General features: G+C 32.2%; 2 protein-coding genes across 2 annotated transcripts in view; both read right to left on the bottom strand.

The window, feature by feature from the left end:
* The window catches only part of LOC134691476 (uncharacterized), a 36,240-nt gene that overhangs the window by 13,771 nt on the left and 2,455 nt on the right, over positions 1 to 20,014 (bottom strand). Inside the window, exon 2 of the mRNA XM_063552021.1 lies at positions 17,186 to 17,216. Coding sequence (XP_063408091.1) covers positions 17,186 to 17,216 — 31 coding nt within the window. The remainder of the gene's footprint in view (positions 1 to 17,185; positions 17,217 to 20,014) is intronic.
* On the bottom strand, positions 27 to 7,147 carry LOC134691531 (uncharacterized). The gene is made up of 3 exons (XM_063552098.1): positions 7,124 to 7,147; positions 3,719 to 3,805; positions 27 to 1,815 (listed from the first exon to the last, which is right to left on the bottom strand). The coding sequence occupies exons 1-3, from the start codon at positions 7,145 to 7,147 to the stop codon at positions 214 to 216; spliced, it is 1,713 nt and encodes a 570-aa protein (XP_063408168.1). The 3' UTR covers positions 27 to 213.

Below are 20,014 nucleotides of genomic sequence, written 5' to 3'. Positions count from 1 at the left end.
TAAAAACTATTCACAACATATGCAGATTACTATTTCACACCTTAATAGGTAAATGAAAGCTATTTAGCCACAAAACTAATGTCCATAAATTATTAATAAGGAAAAGTCCATTTTAAATGAACAATAACGATAACTGTTTATAATAATTGTTTATCACCAAGTGAATATATTTAGTCCATTGTTATAAATAAATGTCAAAAAGCGTGTTCAAATTTATCTCTTTCGGAACAAGTTGCGTATCCCGTTGTTGATGGAGGACCCAATCTGTTTTAGCATGTGTGGTCCTTTGATGTCAAAAACACAGTGCTCAAGGGCATGCTTCCTTCTTGGTGATAGACTTTGTTTCCCTTTCTGACCGGTGTAGTTCCTTCCAAACATTTCTGCAGGAGTAAACAACTCTTTTGCCAAGTTAAAGATGAATTGAGAATCAGTTAGGCTATTGCTTGAAACTTTACAGACTGTATCAGGATGAATTCGGAGTTCAAGGAAGTCAATTTCAATATCTGTGTTACATTTTACTTGATGAATTGGTCCAGGATAGCAGTTGTAAACGTTTGCTGGTCTGAAATGATGTAAAGCTACAGATGACTGAATTGTATCCCTTGTAGAAGAGGAATTTGATGACAGTGGTAATGTTGGTTGCAATAATGTCTGAGGTACATGATGTATGGCTGATGAAACCTGATTGGCTGGAGTGGTATTAGCTTCTGTAAATGGAGCAATGTCTGGTAATGGAGCAATGGTACTATTCAAAGGAAGTGTTATATCTGGAGATGAATGTAGAACTGGGGATAGTGTTACTGGTGTAGGGTTAAATCCTGGAGAGCTATCAATATCTAATGATGTGAAATCCACTGACTCTGATGGTGTAGAAACAATGTCTGATGCAGAGGTTATGATGTCATGCTCGTCAATTGGAGGCAGAGTGCGGATTCTAGGTCTCGTTATTGATGTTGGCATGTTTTGGGCTGCTGTTGTGCCATGCTGAAGTGCATTGGAAATTTGACTAGAAATTAGTGAATTTGGTCCTGGTGTTGCTGATACTTTCTTGGGGAATATGTGAATATCTGCAACTGTGGTGATAGGTACTGAAATGTCTGTTGTGCTGACCTGTTGTTCTGTTTGTTGTGACAAGTTGTATGTGTTACAAGTTGTTGATGTAGTAGGCAATTGTTGATCTGCATGGCCAGATGAAGAAGCTACTGATGATGGTATCGGCTGTGTTGTAGTCATCATTTGCTCGAGTGAAGGGCCAGTGATAGAACTTGCTGATGGCATACTTGCTGCTTGACATAACATAGAAGTAAATAATGCAGTTGCATCAAAGCTGTCTGTTGGTGTTGATTTAGATGATGGAGGTGAACCGGTCACATATTCCATTAGGTCTAAGTCTTGTAAATCAGATGATGGGAATGGTGATAAGTCCTGTAACTCTTTGGAAAAGGATTGCTGTGATGATGGGATGTGTCTACGGATGTCTTTTACTACCCTGAGAATTTCGATGATCTGGCTTCTAATATCTGGAATTTCAGGGGGATCGGTCTGTGTTGACACTGATGTGGTCTTTGGAGTTGGCTTGTAATCTGCCAGTATATTCTGTAAATCTTTCTCGTCTGATAGTATGATTACAGAATCAGTCTCAGTTTGTTTGTCAACAACACCTTTCTCATAATTGTTGACTTGATTGGTCACAATATCTGCTTGGTCTTGGGTAAGGCCTCCCTTAAAACATGGCTCTCTCTGTGGAACGGCTCGTGTCTGACTATAGTCTCCAGCACCTTGGTATAACACTTTAACTAAACGACTTTTGCTACCCTGCCAAAACAAAAAAACAACTATAAAATAAATATTTCTTTAAGGAATTAATTGACAATTCAGCTGAACTAATACATCTTAAATTATCGTCTAGTTTATCAGTTGTGCTATTTTCATTTTTTCTGTCCAAATTAATATATTTTTGGAAAACAAATAAGGAATGAGTTCATGAAACACAGAAATTACAGATCATGCTATTAAAAATCATGTCAAGTTATTAAAGAACATAATTGAAGAAATGGTCAAACTGACACTACCTTAATTTGTACTGATCTGAGTCTTGTGGTATTCAGTATTGTGTTAGTTACATTTTATTTGGTTGATGCAAACTCAAGATTGAGAACGTGAATTCAGCATTTTTCAATTTGTAAAGGGGCATAATTCTAGAACAGTAAGTGATGCCCCCAAAATTCAATCTAGATCTGTTTTTCGTGGTTTTAAACCTTGCATATAAGTTTCATAACATTTGGCAAACCTATGACATTGGGAACAAAACAAAAATTTAGCAATTTTTCTATTTGCAAACAGACATAACTTCATTACTTTTTTAGTAATAATTATTATGAATAAGGTTCATAACATTTAATTGCAGCCAACTAAAGTGAGTGAACAGAAACAAAAAATCAGCATTTTTTCATTTGTAAAGGGGTATAATTCTAGAACTATTCAACTGATGGGAAGTGTTCAACCTCTATTGAGTTTTGTGATAGGCAAAATGCATAAGTATCATAACATTTGGATGTAAAGAAATAATCAAGTATGGGTTTTGCTCATTGCTGAAGTCAATACATGGCCCATAGTATTTAATTTCTGTGTCTTTTGGTCTGTTGTATAGAGTTGTCTCATTTGCAATCATTCCACATCTTCTTAGTTATATTTATAAGGCTTATGTCACTCAGTCTAGATTAATAAAAGCAACTGAAAGGAAACTTAATAAACAGCTGTGTGGGGCTATTGCATGATTCATTTGTATTTTGCATAACAAGTTTTGGTACAACATGTCCATTTCAACAAATACAAAAGCAATTGTTCTCTGTGTAATTTATTCACTGGGATCTTTATTTTTCTTCTAAATATATATCACTCATTCATTAACGTATGAGTCATTCCCAAATCTAAATTCAAACTTTTACTAGTAAACTATAAAAAAGTTTCAAATTCAACAAGAGGGGGTGGAGCTATATAATCTCCATAAAAATGATACTTGCAAATGCAAGCAAATTTGCATACCAAATTTCATTGACTTAACATTAGCAGTTCCGAACATCTTAAATAGATCTTATCACAAACTAATACATGAAAACTAAGATAAGTTACAAATTCATTAGACTGTGACTGAGGGGCGAGGCCAAATATTCTCCATGGAAATGAGATGTGCCAATGCTTATACAACTGAATACCAATTAACATTGACCTAACACTAATGGTTTCCCTTGAATTGACTTAATCACAAACTAATACATGATAACTTGTTAAAATTTTCAAAGTCAATAGACCATGACAAAGGGGATTGGATGGAACTTCATAATAAGAATTGAAAAAAAATCAGCCGGTATAGAAACCAGTCTAGGATTGACAGAGGGAAGTAATTTGTTAAAAAGATTGTAATAACAGAATCAAACCGATAATTGGCAAATGAACTATTGGCAGAGGATCTTTTACTCAGTAAATTAATCAATGAGTGATATCTTTCTCTATGTAAGATATTTGATGATCCCAGTGAATAAACTACACAGGGAAATTAAAGCTATTGTAATTTTTCAATTGGACAAATTATTGGGTTTGCAGTGAAAATTTTAACTTATAACTATGAATGTGCATCTGGCATCCTCTGCCTATTTTTTGACATTGGATAGGTTTTGGCTGGATAAATACAAATGTAGACTGATTATTTTCAACATACCTTGAACTCAGTAGGCTGGTCTGGTAAAATTGCTATTCCCAGAGGGTCAGGGTGAAGAATAAACCCTCTTGTCCAAAAAATATTTTCCTGAAAATAAGTTGTATACATTCTGATATTTTAAGCAGAAAGATTGATAATCTAAATGAATACACACTAATCGAGCACAAACAACTGAAAAGTGGCATCGACACCCGTGACAGGACAAGTCGTAACAGCTATGTGGGTCTCATTGGGGTATAAGTTTGATGAGGGATTGTCAATTTTTTATAAGCCTGACATATGAAAGTCAAATTATTGTGTGGTGAAAGCGGGAAATGAGGTCTAGCAGGACCCAGGAGAGGACAAAAAAATGAGAATTGCTTACGCACATAGTCATGATAATGTAGGCAGGATACAGGAATCTGACTAAACAGTAAGTGGGATCTGGGATTGGAACCCCCAGCTATAAGAACATGCTATGACATTGTTAAAAAATGCCTGTCCGACTGTGTTACAGGCCAAAGCCTATTATCGGACCACACATGAAATATCACGTTGTAATTGGTTAAACGCGTCACGTGGTGACCCACTATGAGACCCTATGGGGTTAGTAAGTTACATATGGGGTTCGTGACGCGTTAATGGCGACGTCATCTATTGATGTTGTTGTGTTTCTTTGTTTATTTTTCCACAAAAGGTCGCAGAAAAAGTCCAGCGTCCGATAAATTCGTTATACGGTTAACTACTGACCCCCTACTGATCCATAGAGGGTTAATAAAATTCATAGGGGACTCGGCCTCAGGCCTCACCCCCTATGGATTTTACTAACCCTCTATGGATCCGTAGGGGGTCAGTAGCGAACCATATAACTTATAAGGGTAGACCCGAGGGAGTGGAAACATACATTCTTTTAAATGTGGCCTTATATATGAGTATCAACAAGTTGAAAGGAAAGTTTAAGTAGCGGACTCTGAATATTGACTATAGGCCATTATCTGCCCACAGATGAATTATCACGTTGTGATTGGTTCAACACCATCATGTGGTGACCCGCAATGAGACTGTATGGGGTTAGTAAGATTCATATGGGGTTCTTGACGCGTTAATGGCGACGTCATCTATTAATGTTGTTGTGTTTTATTGTTTATTTTTCAACAAAACGCCACAGAAAAAGTCCAGCGTCAGATAAATTCGTTATACAGTAGGGTTAGCTACTGACTGCCTACTGATCCATAGAGGGTGAATAAAATTCATAGGGGACTCGGCCTCTGGCCTCACCCCCATTCAGATTTTACTAACCCTCTATGGATCCGTAGGGGGTCAGTAGCGAACCATATAACTTTAATATTGACTATCTTGATAGACTTGTATAACTGGACTTGAAATGTAAATATAGACTTTCGTTATAAGTCGTGATGAGCACGATTTGTTATCCTACAAGAAATTCACCTCCTATTCATTTCGTATAACCAAACTGCAGTTTTACCAGTTTTTGATCAATCACAACGAATTGTTATACTATGGTATTCTTATGATTTGGACCATTAAAGTATAATTTTTTTGTCAAATAAATTTACCAATCTTGACACATGGGAAAAACGGAAGTTACCAGGTCGAACTATTTCTGAACTGCAACGTTGAACTTGAATACAGAAATGACTTATTTCCGTACTTTGACAATTGAATGAAAAAATCAGAACACAAACTGTATATACCCAAAGAACAGTGGCGGATTCTGATATTCTTATACTGGCCTGCTTATTGGGCCTATTTTAGTCGTTGTAAAGGGTAGATATACAGTATGAAATTACTTGTAAAAATGTTAGATTAAAACCTCTTCAAGTGTGTAATTTAATAATTTATATATAAACGTATATAAACATATAATCACATGGCAAAAGATAGCACTATATATTTCAACCACCAAAATAAAACGTAGTCCTATTAAAGGATTATAAATCTCGAGTTATAAATATAAACCCGGGATTGTTATAGAAACAGACTAAGCGAGAAACGGTTCTTCAAGTTGATAAAACCAAGGATTTGTATAAATTTAAGTTAGATCTAACTATACAAATCCTTGATAAAACAATCTTTTTTAAAGAGCTGATGCCAAGGAACTCTTATATAGTTATGTTTGCATATATACATATAGTCTATTCAATATTTTTCAACAAAAAAATATCAAGTAGTTTTTTTATCGATTTTTTTACCATAAGATGTTTAACATTTTATTAATTATTTGGCTTTGATATTATTCATAGATACATGTATATATAGGAAGATGTGGTGTGAGTGCCAATTAGACAACTCTCCATCGTGCACGTTTTAATTTTCTGACGAAGTTAACAGAAAGTAAAATAATTCTTGAAAAGCTTGCTTTACAAGTATTCTAGCCAAATTAAAATCGAAAACATTTGCATTTGTGTTTAACCTTTCCAAGGATTTGTATAGTAAGATCTAACTTTACAAATCCTTGACCGTTCAAATAAGGAAAACGAAACTCACGAAATTCAAAATCATGGCAAAAAAACAATAAATATTCAGACATTCTACATCTTATGGTACATTGTATATATTTTATAATAATCGCTCATAAAATTACTTGGTAATATGTATGTGTGTATTTGCGGATCCAGGGGAGGGGGTTCCGGGGTTTGGAACCCCGTTATTTTTGGCCTATCAATGCATTTGAATGGGGACATTTAGTTGGATCCCCCAATCAATTGGCATTTTTTATATTTTTTTTAATTTTTATTTCACGCAAAGGACACCATGAAGCCATTTAAATACAAAGCCATCTTGACATCTTATCATTTTTGGTTTTCAGGGGATTTTATTTTTTAAATGTGCATGTTTAAAAAAAAGCTTTCATTTTTAATAGTTCAAGACATGAATTTTGATAGCAATATTTTAACGCTTCTTTTTTACGAAATTGTAATCTCATAACTGAATTGCTACTTTTTTTTTGCCGTCCTACATTCACATGTATATAAATAGTAAAATAGACCTGAGACTACCCACGTGAAATTGATTTATTAACGTAATTGGACTAATTTCAATAATTATTTGAAATTGATTTTCGAGTAAGTGGCTATTTAAATAATTGATATTTTTACAATAATTAACACGGATGAAGAATGATTATCTATCACAAGATAACTTTCAACACATTTTAAATCTATTTTAGAATCATTATAAGAAAAAAAGAAGTTTAAAATGAAAAAAAAAATGGGAATTTGGGTGAAATTTAACACGTTTTAACCTATAATGTATAATGATGTAGCAGTTCAGTTTAAAATCATTATGAGATATAATTTTTAAAACTATAAAACCTAAAAATTGTTCAATCTTTTCCCTAATTAACTGACCAGGGTATAAAATGTTGTTTTTTTAACAGAAATCGTATGCAAAATGTATACTGACCTTTTCTCTGCGCACTGTCTTCATGGTGATCTGTTTCTTTTGTAAATCGACGAAGTCAACGAAGTATACGTAATAATGATGCGACGGTTGTTTAATAATTTAATTTGTTAATGAACTCAATGAAGATGACATTGACTTTTTGTTCCATTTTTTGGGGGGTATAATTACAAGATTTAATTGGTTATGTAAACTCACCAATGAAATTGAATGTCTTCTTCATCATTTAATGAAATTGGCATTAAACATGTCACAGGTGGGGGGGCATATGAATTAATATATTCGTTTATTCCTGTGTCCTTATTTTTGAACACCTGTCATCACAAATTTGTGTAATACATATAATCCTATGTGTCAATTATTTACTTTAATTATTGTGTAAACAAAATTCTTACTGATACATGTACATAAATGTGCAATGTGCATAAGTTATTATAACATACATAAAAATAAAGAACACAAGTACTGGGGGGAGGGGGCTAAAGATGGACAATTTAATGTTTGACTCTGAAAAATACATAGAGGAAAAAATACTTTGTCTTTCACTTTCAAAACATGTAAAATCATACTTTGGGTGGGTTTTCAAACTCTGTTATGGCATAGTCATACACATTTTAAAATAAAACACATGAGGTTCTGAGGGTGGTTTTTTTTTCAATTCTCAACTATTTAAATGTTTATTTATTTATATATAAATTTTGATTTAAAAAAAATTCATGATTCAGAATAAACTATTATCATCAGAAAGTGCATCATAAGCCTAATAGGCCGGCTGATTACATGCATTTATTTGTATATTCAGGTTGCACTATAACATGTATAATAAATTTCTTCTATATATTAATTTATGCCATGTTTCTTTATTTTTTTATATTTTAACACCCCATTATTCTCTATTCATTTTATTAAAGCTCCTCATTTTTTCTATTCTTCATTCTTTAGCACCCCGTTATTCTTTATAATTTTTGATATTTTTTCCCTGTTAACATTGTTTATATTTTTGGCCATTATTATCTATTTTGTTAACCCATATAGACCATCCATCTTAAATTATTTACAACTAATTTTTCCCTCATACTATTTTCAATAACTCAAAACAGAAAAGTCACACTTCATTTTTCTCACTAAGAAATATGTCAAAACATGCAGGACATGAATTCTCAGATCTGTTCTCAGAATATAGAATAATGGACATGAAATTTAAAACAAAGAGAGAACAGAACAACAGATAAATACATAGACATTATATGTATAAAGAAAAGGTTACCCCTGTACATGTTGTTTTTATAATTTGAGAATTGACTCTTCAGCTTCACACAAATAATCACTCTAGTGAAACTGATCCTTTAGAAACTAATAGTTAGTAGTAGTGTAAACAATAATAGTTTTGTCAGGTACAAATCAGACTGCAAAATTAGTACACAAAAAAAAAGTGTGTGATTTCAAATTGTTGAAGTATTGTACAAATAAGAAATGTCTCTTTATACCAGCATTGTGTATACAGCCTTTGCTTATAAACTAGAGAAGTAGAAAGGGAGACTGCAATTTTACTCTTCAATTTTTGGAGAAACCCATTTACTCTTTTATGCATAAATCTATACTTTGTAAATAAGTAGTGTAGGTACATAAGGGGGAAATTTTCATCATGTATGGATACTTTTTATAATATACCTACAGGCAGCTCTAATTAATTATGGTTATATATAGTTTCATTTTAATACATATTCTAATATTGATTTATCTTCTGAAAACAAGTTCATTTTAAGTTGACTTTCAGTAGCATGAATGTTAAACATAAACTATTCTGTTAGACATTATAATAGCTATATTTAAATTCAGCCTTCTCAATATACATGTATATATGTATTAAACTAAATCATTTAATAATTCAACGTCAACTTTACATTTCAAATACTCAAATTTACTGTAGCTTATTAATACTTGATTTAGAAAGATTTTTTTGTATTTCTTTTTCTGATATATATAGTAGATGCATAAAATCAAGATCATATTTTTTTATATCTGATTATTGATATCAATCGTTACAATGTATATAATTACTGTTACAATTTAAGATTAAATTCTAAATTACAAAATAAATATTTAATCAGATGATGTTTACTTTTTCTTGCCGGTTATGAACAAAAAGTCAAATTCATCATTTTGTTTTTGTTGAAATACCCAGGATTAGTGCAGATTTTAAATGTCATCAAATCATGAGGGTTTGGATGGGTGTTCTTTGATTCTCTATTCTTTGATTTAATAAGGTTATTTCAGTTATCTATTCTATATACTTTTGTTGGATAAGAATCTCTATTGTTCATATTCAGGCACCTATTTTTTTTCTCTTATTTATCTTTAGGGTCTATTTTGTCTAATATTTCAGGGGCAGATCCAGCCATTTCAAAAAGGGGGGAGTACCAACCCCCTCCACACCTTCAATGATATTTTTTTAGTTCAAATATCAATGTAAGAATAAGGATATGTGACATGATTACCAATGAAACAACTATTTACCATAGTTGAAATGAAGCAGAATTTTGTAAGCCTGGCAACAATACAGTCTTCAACAATAGGAAAATCCCATACTATATACAACATTTTAAGTCATCTATTAATCATTTTAAAGGCCCTGACATGTACAGTGAAACAATTCAAAAAATAAATCTAAAATCCTAGTTTACAACAAAATAATTTCCAGAAGCAAATATGGCAGCTAGATTAGAAGCGGCTTGATCCTTACCAGATAGGCACATTACAATTTAATGCATTAATTGTCTGAATTTACTATTAAAACTTTGCGTTCAAATAAGTGGATGCAATGCAAGTTATTATAGGATACCATGCCACCTTCTACAATAAAATAATAAATTGTATGGGGGGGGGGGGGGGGGGGGCTTTAAAGGTCCCCCTGACCCCCACAAGAAAAATATAAAACAATTTAATTCAGAATTTAACTTATTTATAACAAATCAATTTATATGAAAGTCCCACTTCTGTTTAATTCCTACACATCTAAGATCATCACGATCCAATTCTCTTGAGCCCGTTATTCTCTACTCTTTATTTTTTTATAAGGAGAAATAACATATATCTTTTCCTATTCTTAATATTGACAATTATTCTGCACATGCCCATTATTCTCTATTTTTTAAATCTTTTCAATGCCACCAAAAACTTGCATTTGGTGCTGTACATTATATGTAATTGCAACTCAATTATAATATACATGTTTCTAGGTCTTGAAATTAATGCATGTGTGTTTCATGCAGAAAACATAGGAAGTAAAATGAAATAAATATGACTTCCATGATAAAACATGTAATAAACTTTGCAATCCTTGTACACGAATGAAGCTGAAATTTCTGTGCGAATTTTAACTACATTGTTTTAAACCATGCTTTTATGTTATGCATTGTAACAATATTATAGTTACTGGCAAGAAATACAAAATGAAAGCCACGGTACTATACGGTAAAAAGAAATGTACAACGACAAAGGTTAGAAAGAAATATCAATGCAAACTGTTCATCTGTTTAGGCAGCGGTTTGAAGTTTATTTGCCGGTATATTACTGTTGTGTAAATCGGAGTCAAGCTGTCCAATTGAACGTTATATTTAATAAGAAGGAAAAAGATGCAAACATAATAATAAATATTATAATGATACACTTTGTATAATTGACTGCGTCGTTTGACGACTTCCTTTTAGAGATCGACTAAGGTGTCTTCATCGAGGTCCGCGTTTGTCACATGCTACTATTCCAAAGTTCGTTTTACATACAAATTTTAAATATACAGGTATCCGTCCGATCCGTGCATAAAATTAAAGAACGGACTGATCGATGACCGTTGTCACGGTAACTCTCACATAGCTTATTTGACGTATCTGACGGATCCTATGGGTCACCGATCACCGATCAGTCATCGATCAGTCAAACATCCGTCACCGATCATTCACCGATCAGTCCAGTTCACGTCAAACAGTAACGCCTAAGGTTGCAAGTACTGTATATATTATACTATCAGTATAGAAACTATATATGCAGTCAATTTTAATCTGGTTGTGGACATACATTCTAAGACACATATTTTGAGAACCATAGAGTTTTTTTGTACAGTATGTAGTGCAAATATAAATTTCATAAAAATTAAACAAAAGTCCTTTTAAAGTTAAAATGTTTCTAGTTAGTAAGAAAACTGTAAGATCAATCGATTCATTCTATTACCATCAATGTTATAGTTATTCAGGGCACAATTTAAATAGTCTAATTAACTTGATATTCTATGATTCAAAACTTTGTCATGTTTGTCAGAAAACGTTTCCATTGAGGCAGGTTCTATAACTTTGAATAATACCCTTTATTAATTGCAATGTGCACATATCTTGTAACTTGTTTTATGCACTTAACATATGGGCAGGAATTCGCTAGTGAAATTTTAGGGTCAATAGTGTTTATCCAATTAAAAAATAAAGAAATCATGCAAATTTGGAGAATAAACATTGTTTAAATATCAAAGTGGGTTAGTCTTTATTGCCAAATGCAAAAAAATTGGATCCAATTGAAAAAATCAACAAAAAATCAGCACTTGTTAAGTGCTGGCAGTTGAAAACTGTAGACAAAAAGTGTGACATTTCTGCAGTGGCAAAACCCCATGCCATATTTAGAATATGCCTGAAGAATTGTTCTACTATAATAGTTGAAAATCAACTGCAAAATGATCGGTCTATCATTTAGAAACCCCATTTTGTACAGAATCCGATTATTGCTGCAAATAAAAAACGTTTGAAAATGGACAAGTGCATGTAACTTTTCGGGTCAACAAATGTTACATGCACCTTTTCATTAGCTGATTAGCTTTGGAAACAAGTTATTGGTCCAGCATGGCAAATTTTGAAAGCTGTCAACAATGGGTACAATTTGGATTTCATGATTTTTATCAATCAACTGAAGTTTGAAAAATATAGAAGGTAAGAAAATTTATTTCATTTTCGTGTCAATACTGCCCAATAATACTCATCTTTTTATAACAGTTGCATACTTTTTATAGTAAGCATTACCATAATTATTTTTTTCACATTTCAACCCATTGACAATTACATTAAAATGTGGCTTTGCCATCTTTCACACTTGGCATCTACCAGTGATCAAGCAGATGATAAGAGAGTGGGACCAGGTTAATTTTACCTCACAATGAAGTGTTACATGCACTTTCTGTGTAAATTAGGTTCTTTGATAATGATGTGTGACTTGCTTTGCAATTTTGTCAAAAAATATAAGTTTATCTTGTATTTAAACAGGTTTGACCCTTACGATATCCATTTTATTGCTGGAGAGATTTCTGTACATAACATTGACACGAAAATATTTACCAAGGAAAGGTGTCTATGATACATGCAAAAGCTTTTTTTTGTACGGTTTGCCTTATCAATCTAATTTATTACATGAAATACCTCAGATTAATTGCTAATTTGATTAACTAGTACTTGTATTCATTCTCAGCATTATAAAGATAACTGGCCACTTAATTTGAAAACATAAAATGTAACATTGACACCAGAATAAAAACAATATTACTTTATTACACTTAAAGCATAATTGGCCAGTGCATAATATTAAATCAAATGTAAATTTATGCTGAATTCTAAACAGAGAAGTTGTTGATCTTTCTTGATTTCTAGACTTTACAATATTTACTTGTAATTCTTTAATATTGTTTAAAGGCATGTAACATTGACACATCTTCTGCGTCCAGGTTACATGCTACAACCTAATAAATGTGCATACAATTATTCAATCAATAAAATCTTATTGAAATTTAAATTTGCTTCATTAAAATGATATTAAAGAAATAAATGAGTTTTAATTATTTGTGTTTATTTTTTTCCTGATTGACCAGCAATTTTTCCTCATCATTTGTTGGTGTTCCTGTCAATGTTACATACATAACCCAGAATTATAATGTTTTAAAAGCACTGATTTCCAAACCTCTGTTATGAGCTTTAAAATGAGTTTATCTGAGTTTATAAATGACTAACATCTGAAATATTGTCATCACACAATTTCTTTGATGCTCCTATGATAACTTTATGAGTAACATGGACTACGATTTTTGTATCAGGTCTTTTTTGTGTTACATGAGAAGATTTTACTGTGTTAAAATCAACAGTTTATCAAATTTTTAATATTCAAAGTTATTATTATGATACTTATTTTAAAAAATAATGTATAAAGTAAACCCAAATTAAACTTTTTTTTCATTAAGAAATTGTGTATGTAACATTGACAGAGTCTATTATTTAGACTTTTACATGTTCAGGCCAGTGTTACATGCGTAAACAAAACTTACTGCCATATGGAGCTATTATCTTATTTTTATTTTACAAAATTAAAGCGTTTTCATGTTTTCCTGTTTAATTTGTCTTTTAACACTAGTTAGTAACATTGACAACAATATTTTGTGTCAAGATTATTTTATGTTACATGCAAAGGTATTACTTCCTTAAAGTCAGACATTTATATAACATTTTATAACCTAAATGATTAATTAGATATTACTGGGCAGCAATTATATTATTTCTCCAAAGTTGACTATTAAGCACACCACTTATATCTTCTGGTCTTCATGTATGTAACATTGACATACAACCTTTTACTTTTCTGTCAATGTTACACGCATGAACAGAACTGATAACATTTACTAATTTCTTTGCTCTATAAAGAGATTATTGATAATTTAACTTGTTTTACCACCATCAAACTTCATCTTTATTTCTAAATATAAATATTCTTTATAGAAGTGTATTTTCTTCATTGACAACAAAATTGGTGTCGGTCTTGAAAATTTACATGCTTTTTTTAATAAAAAAAATCTACAGGCAATATAAACCAAAGAAAGAAAAAGATGATCAGCAATAAATGTGACGAAGAAAACTCTCAGGAAGATGCTGCAAAAAGATACTGTCCCTTACAACCAGTCAGATGGTGATGTCCCTGGCAGCCAGACAGATGGTGATGTCCCTGTCAGCCTGGAAGATGGTGATGTACATATCAGTCAATCAGTTAGTTGGTGATGTTCCTGTCAGTCAGTCAGTCTGTGATGTTCTTGTAAGCCAGTCAGAGGGTAATATCCCTGTCAGCCAACAGATGGTGATGTCCTAGTCAACCTGGCAGATGGTGATGTTCATATTAGTCAGTCAGTTGGTGATGTTCCTGCCAGTCAGTCATATGGTGATGTTCCTGTCAGCCAATCAGATGGTGATGTCCCTGTCAGCCAGTCAGATGGTGATGTCCCTGTCAGCCAGTCAGATGGTGATATCCCTTTCAGCCTGTCAGATGGTGATAACCCTATCAGCCTGGCAGATTATGATGTCTGTGTAAGCCAGTCTGATAAGGTCCCTATTAGTGAGTCAGGTGGTGACGGTCCTTTCAGCCAGTCAGATAGTAGTGTTTTTCTGTGTCAGAAAACCAGATGATGGTGACTGTGCATGCAGACATACAAGTGATCTCCAATTTAACTATTCTACAGCAGTGTGGAAGATAGTTATTTCAAAATCTTGTTTATTTATCCCTTTTCAATCACCAGTCAACACATGTATCATGTGTATTTACTGATGCTCATTATAGAAATCATGAGGAATTCAATTTGTAACATTTTTTTAAATTGTTATGCCAATAATTGACATTCCAGAATACCTTTTGCATTATAAGAGGTTCAGGCTCCTTCTGATTTCAAAATAATAATAATAAACTCATCATGGATACCAGAATTGAAATTTTGTAGGCCAGAAACGCTTTTCGTTTACAAAAGACTCTTCAGTGACGCCAATGAAACAAAAAAGTAAAAGAAGGCCAAATAAAGTTGAAAACAGGACTATGGTCTAGTGGGTGTTGGTTTTCTCTTCTGAATTGTTTTACACTGGTCATTATGGGGCCCTTTAAATTGTGGCTTCCTGTAATTTTCAAGATGAAAATGGCATTGAAAAATCGAAACAAGATATTTGAGAGTTTCTATATTATTGTAAATTTTATAATCTATGCATGGATTTTGGTTCTGTTTGAGGGTAGATTAATTGTTGTTTTGTTTTTTTCTTTTTTCAGATAGATAGTTGAAGATGTTGGAGACAGAAAACAAGAAACAAGAAACTTGTTTTGAATGTTTGAAATACAATTATTGTTTAAACCTTAAAAAGTTATCATAAATGTAAGATTAACCAGCAGAAATAAAACGAGATATGGGGTAATATGTCTATCAGACAACAACCTCAAAGATGAAACCCAAATTGTTCTTTATAGAAGTTATGTAAACTATTGAAAATAAGATTCTCAATAAATGCAGCTGTATCAACCTCTTGTAGATTTGTCCATGTTTTGTCTTGGTTTTTCATACTATTAGTTTTAAGTGTAACTGTGTCACATGAATGAGGGATACATGTAATCATTTTGTACCCTTACTTTGTCAGTATTAGTTATTGAGTGAAAAACTTGTGGATGCTGATGGTTGTGTGGTTGTCTTCTTATCAATCTCATCCCTGTGCATAAAAAAAACGGTTGCTTACTTACTGATATAAAAATGTTTCATGTTGTGGAAATTTTGGATGACTCCTTCATCAATTGATCTATCTTTGGTCTTAATTTTATTTTTCTGGTTATTTTGACATTTGAATATCTTTTAATTTAGCCTTCCATAGTGTACCACCATGAACAAGCATAACTTCTGGTATAGTTAAAAAATATGTCTGCTGTCTGAAATTTAGGTGAATGGTTTTGGTATTAACCACAATTAAATAATATCATATATGAGAAATGTGGCAGTATTATTGTTTAATTTACATTCAGATGGTTGTTTGGAGGCTTTTTATATCTTTTAAGGTCAATTCTGGCATGGTTCATTATTCATATTTTTTGTGTCCACGTTACATGCAACATTTAAGTCACTATTTTATGACAGAAATGAGATAATTGCAAAAATATTAATACAATTTTTTAATGTGAGGGTAACACAATGAAAAAGAGCCTTTACATGTTCAGAAAGAAAATGATTCTTAGTGTATTTTTTCTCTTAAACATTGCATGTAACATTGACAGAAAAGTAGAAGAAACTTGTTTTCACAAAATTTCTGAAAGAAATGAAAATATTCATTTTAGAGTTTTGATGATAGACAATGTTTTGTGATCAATATATATGATATTGAATGTTGAATAAGTTAAGGAATCATTAATCTCAATTTGGAAAAAGTGTCCATGTTACATGCTCCAAATTCATTATTTGCTTTGGTTCCAAACTGACGCAAGTTTAAAAATGATTTTTTTTGGTTACAAATAGAAGGACACCATTTGTAGCAATAATTTTAAAAAAATTTAGAAGCTTATAATGATTTTTATTTTTTTCTTACAATGTCACACTAAAGGAGCATTAGCGAATTCCTGCCCATATACTTATGAGAAACACACAGACAAGAATAGAACATCATTGTCACACAGTGCGCTTAACTTATGAGACACAAACAGACAAGAATAGAACATCATTGTCACACAGTGCACTTAACTTATGAGACACAAACAGACAAGAATAGAACATCATTGTCACACAGTGCACTTAACTTATGAGACACACACAGACAAGAATAGAACATCATTGTCACACAGTGCGCTTAACTTATGAGACACAAACAGACAAGAATAGAACATCATTGTCACACAGTGCGCTTAACTTATGAGACACAAACAGACAAGAATAGAACATCATTGTCACACAGTGCACTTAACTTATGAGAAACACACAGACAAGAATAGAACATCATTGTCACACAGTGCACTTAACTTATGAGACACAAACAGACAAGAATAGAACATCATTGTCACACAGTGCACCTAACTTATGAGAAACACACAGACAAGAATAGAACATCATTGTCACACAGTGGAAATATTGCAGTAAAGTCAAAATTAAGACTTTCATTACAAAATGTGTGTACCCAGTCTATTTTTACTAGTGTTGTTTGTTTTTCTTTGACAAATGGATTTTGATATCCCCCTTTATATAAATGTATGTTATTGTTTTACCTTTACAATTTGAGTCGCAATGCTTCTTATTCTGAAATAAACAAATACAAATGATCAGCTTTTTGGTAAATATTTACTCAATCCTTAGATTTCCAATGTTATGTGCTTTTTTGTTTTCCATTTGTCCACTTTAGACACTAACTAACAATTATTGATGGGTTTCTCCTACCACATTAGCTTTGTTTTTTTTTTAAATTGTGTCTTTGTTTGTAGACTGCTAAACTTAATAAAATGCTTCACCGAGTGCAGCCCGAAACGATTGCAGAGAACCCTGAACAGTTGGGCGAGTTTGGACACAATATTCAAGATTGATCCTGTCTGAATTTGGATTGTGATCAAATTTTTGACATAATATAGGTTTCTGACACAAAATAAATGTTGTCAAAGATATAAAAATTTGAAATGAACCTTTTAATTTACCTAGTATGGTCTGATATCCAAAATCTAACAACATGGTTCGATTCAGCATATGAAAAAGCACAAAATAATTAATTTTAGTTGAAATCAAACAAAGTTTAATTTTGGACCCGTCAAACCTTAATATGGACTAATTTGAAAACAGGGCCCAAAATAAAAAATCTAAATGCATAATAATATTCAGCATATCATTGAGAGGCAATAATTCAGTTTTTGATGATGAAATCAAACAAAGTTTGACCAGATGCTCCGCAGGGCGTAGCTTTATACGACCGCAGAGGTTGAACCCTGAACGGTTGGGGCAAGTATGGACACAACATTCAAGCTGGATTCACCTCTAAATTTGGATTGTGATTAAATAGTTGACACAGCATAGGTTTCTGACACAGAATGAATGTGTTCTAATGAACTTAAATTTTTTGTTTTCTCTTAGAGCAATTCACTATGCTGTTGAATATTAATCCTCTCAAAAAAATGTTTGAAGAAATTTTCATTTTATTTATGAAATTTCATTTCAAATGAGAAAATTGAACCCAATTTTTTTAATCACATCCCCCTTTCCCTTATTCCAAATTAATCTCACTTAAATTTCTAATGGAGTTTGCAACAATAACTACTCATTTAAATACATCATAAGATATTAAGATGTAAAAAAATTGCTTGTTATCACTGAATGGTAAAGATTACTTTAATTTATCAGTTGGTAGTAAAAAGTGAATATACATTGTATATAACAAAGATTTGAGTTGATTCTGGACAAAGAAAGATAACTCCAATTAAAAACAAATATTGCTATTTCACAATATTGTGCAATTAGATATTTCTTGCTTACTATTCTGGACAAAGAAAGATAACTCTAATTAAAAAAAAATATTGCTATTTCACAATATTGTGCAATTAGATATTTCTTGCCATTGTGCAATACTGTGCAATTGAAAAGACTTGCTATTGCACAATACTTAATATAATATTTTAGATCCTGATTTGGACCAACTTGAAAACTGGGCCCATAATCTAAAATCTAAGTACATGTTTGGATTCAGCATATCAAAGAACCCCAAGATTTCAATTTTTGTTAAAATCAAACTAAGTTTAATTTTGGACCCTTTGGACTTTAATGTAGACCAATTTGAAAACAGGACCAAAAATGAAGAATCTACATACACAGTTAGATTTGGCATATCAAAGAACCCAATTTATTCATTTTTTAATGAAATCAAACAAAGTTTAATTTTGGACCCCGATTTGGACCAACTTGAAAACTGGGCCAATAATCAAGAATCTAAATACATTTTTAGATTCAGCATATCAAAGAACCCAACCGATTAATTTTTTGACAAAATCAAACTAATTTTAATTTTGGACCCTTTGGACCTTAATGTAGACCAATTTGAAAATGGGACCAAAAATTAAGAATCTACATACACAGTTAGATTCCGCATATCAAAGAACCCCAAATATTCAATTCTTGATGAAATCAAACAAAGTTTAATTTTGGACCCTTTGGGCCCCTTTTTCCTAAACTGTTAGGACCAAAACTCCCAAAATCAATACATTGTACCAACCTTCCTTTTATGGTCATAAACCTTGTGTTTAAATTTCATAGATTTCTGTTTACTTATACTAACGTTATGGTGCGAAAACCAAGAAAAATGCTTATTTAAGTCCCTTTTTGGCCCCTAATTCCTAAACTGTTGGGACCTTAACTCCCAAAATCAATACCAATCTTCCTTTTTGTGGTCATAAACATTGTGTTTAAATTTCATTGATTTCTATTAACTTAAACTAAAGTTATTGTGCGAAAACCAAGACTAATGCTTATTTGGGCCCTTTTTTGGCCCCTAATTCCTAAACTGTTGAAACCAAAACTCCCAAAATCAATCCTAACCTTTCTTTTGTGGTCATAAACCTTGTGTCAAAATTTCATAGATTTCTATTAACTTAAACTAAAGTTATAGTGCGAAAACCAAGAAAATGCTTATTTGGGCCCTTTTTGGCCCCTTATTCCTAAAATGTTGGGACCAAAACTCCCAAAATCAATACCAACCTTCCTTTTGTGGTCATAAACCTTGTGTTAAAATTTCATAGATTTCTATTCACTTTTACTAAAGTTAGAGTGCGAAAACTAAAAGTATTCGGACGACGACGACGACGACGACGACGACGACGCCAACGTGATAGCAATATACGACGAAATTTTTTTCAAAATTTGCGGTCGTATAAAAATGGGGCCCAATATCCAGACTTTATTTCAATCCAATTGAAATTGGTTAAAAGATTTGTATTTATTTTCAATTGAAGATTTCTAGCTATTGCGCAATACTGTGCTATTTTACAATACTGTGCTGTTGCACAATACTTAGTTAATCTGTTATATATAATAATTTACACAACCTGTATGACCCCTCCCCC

Source organism: Mytilus trossulus, chromosome 11, assembly GCF_036588685.1.
Source record: "Mytilus trossulus isolate FHL-02 chromosome 11, PNRI_Mtr1.1.1.hap1, whole genome shotgun sequence".
In the NCBI taxonomy this organism is placed as follows: domain Eukaryota; kingdom Metazoa; phylum Mollusca; class Bivalvia; order Mytilida; family Mytilidae; genus Mytilus; species Mytilus trossulus.
The sequence above is the reverse complement of the archived record's forward strand: the minus strand, read 5'-3'. Positions and strand labels throughout refer to the sequence as shown.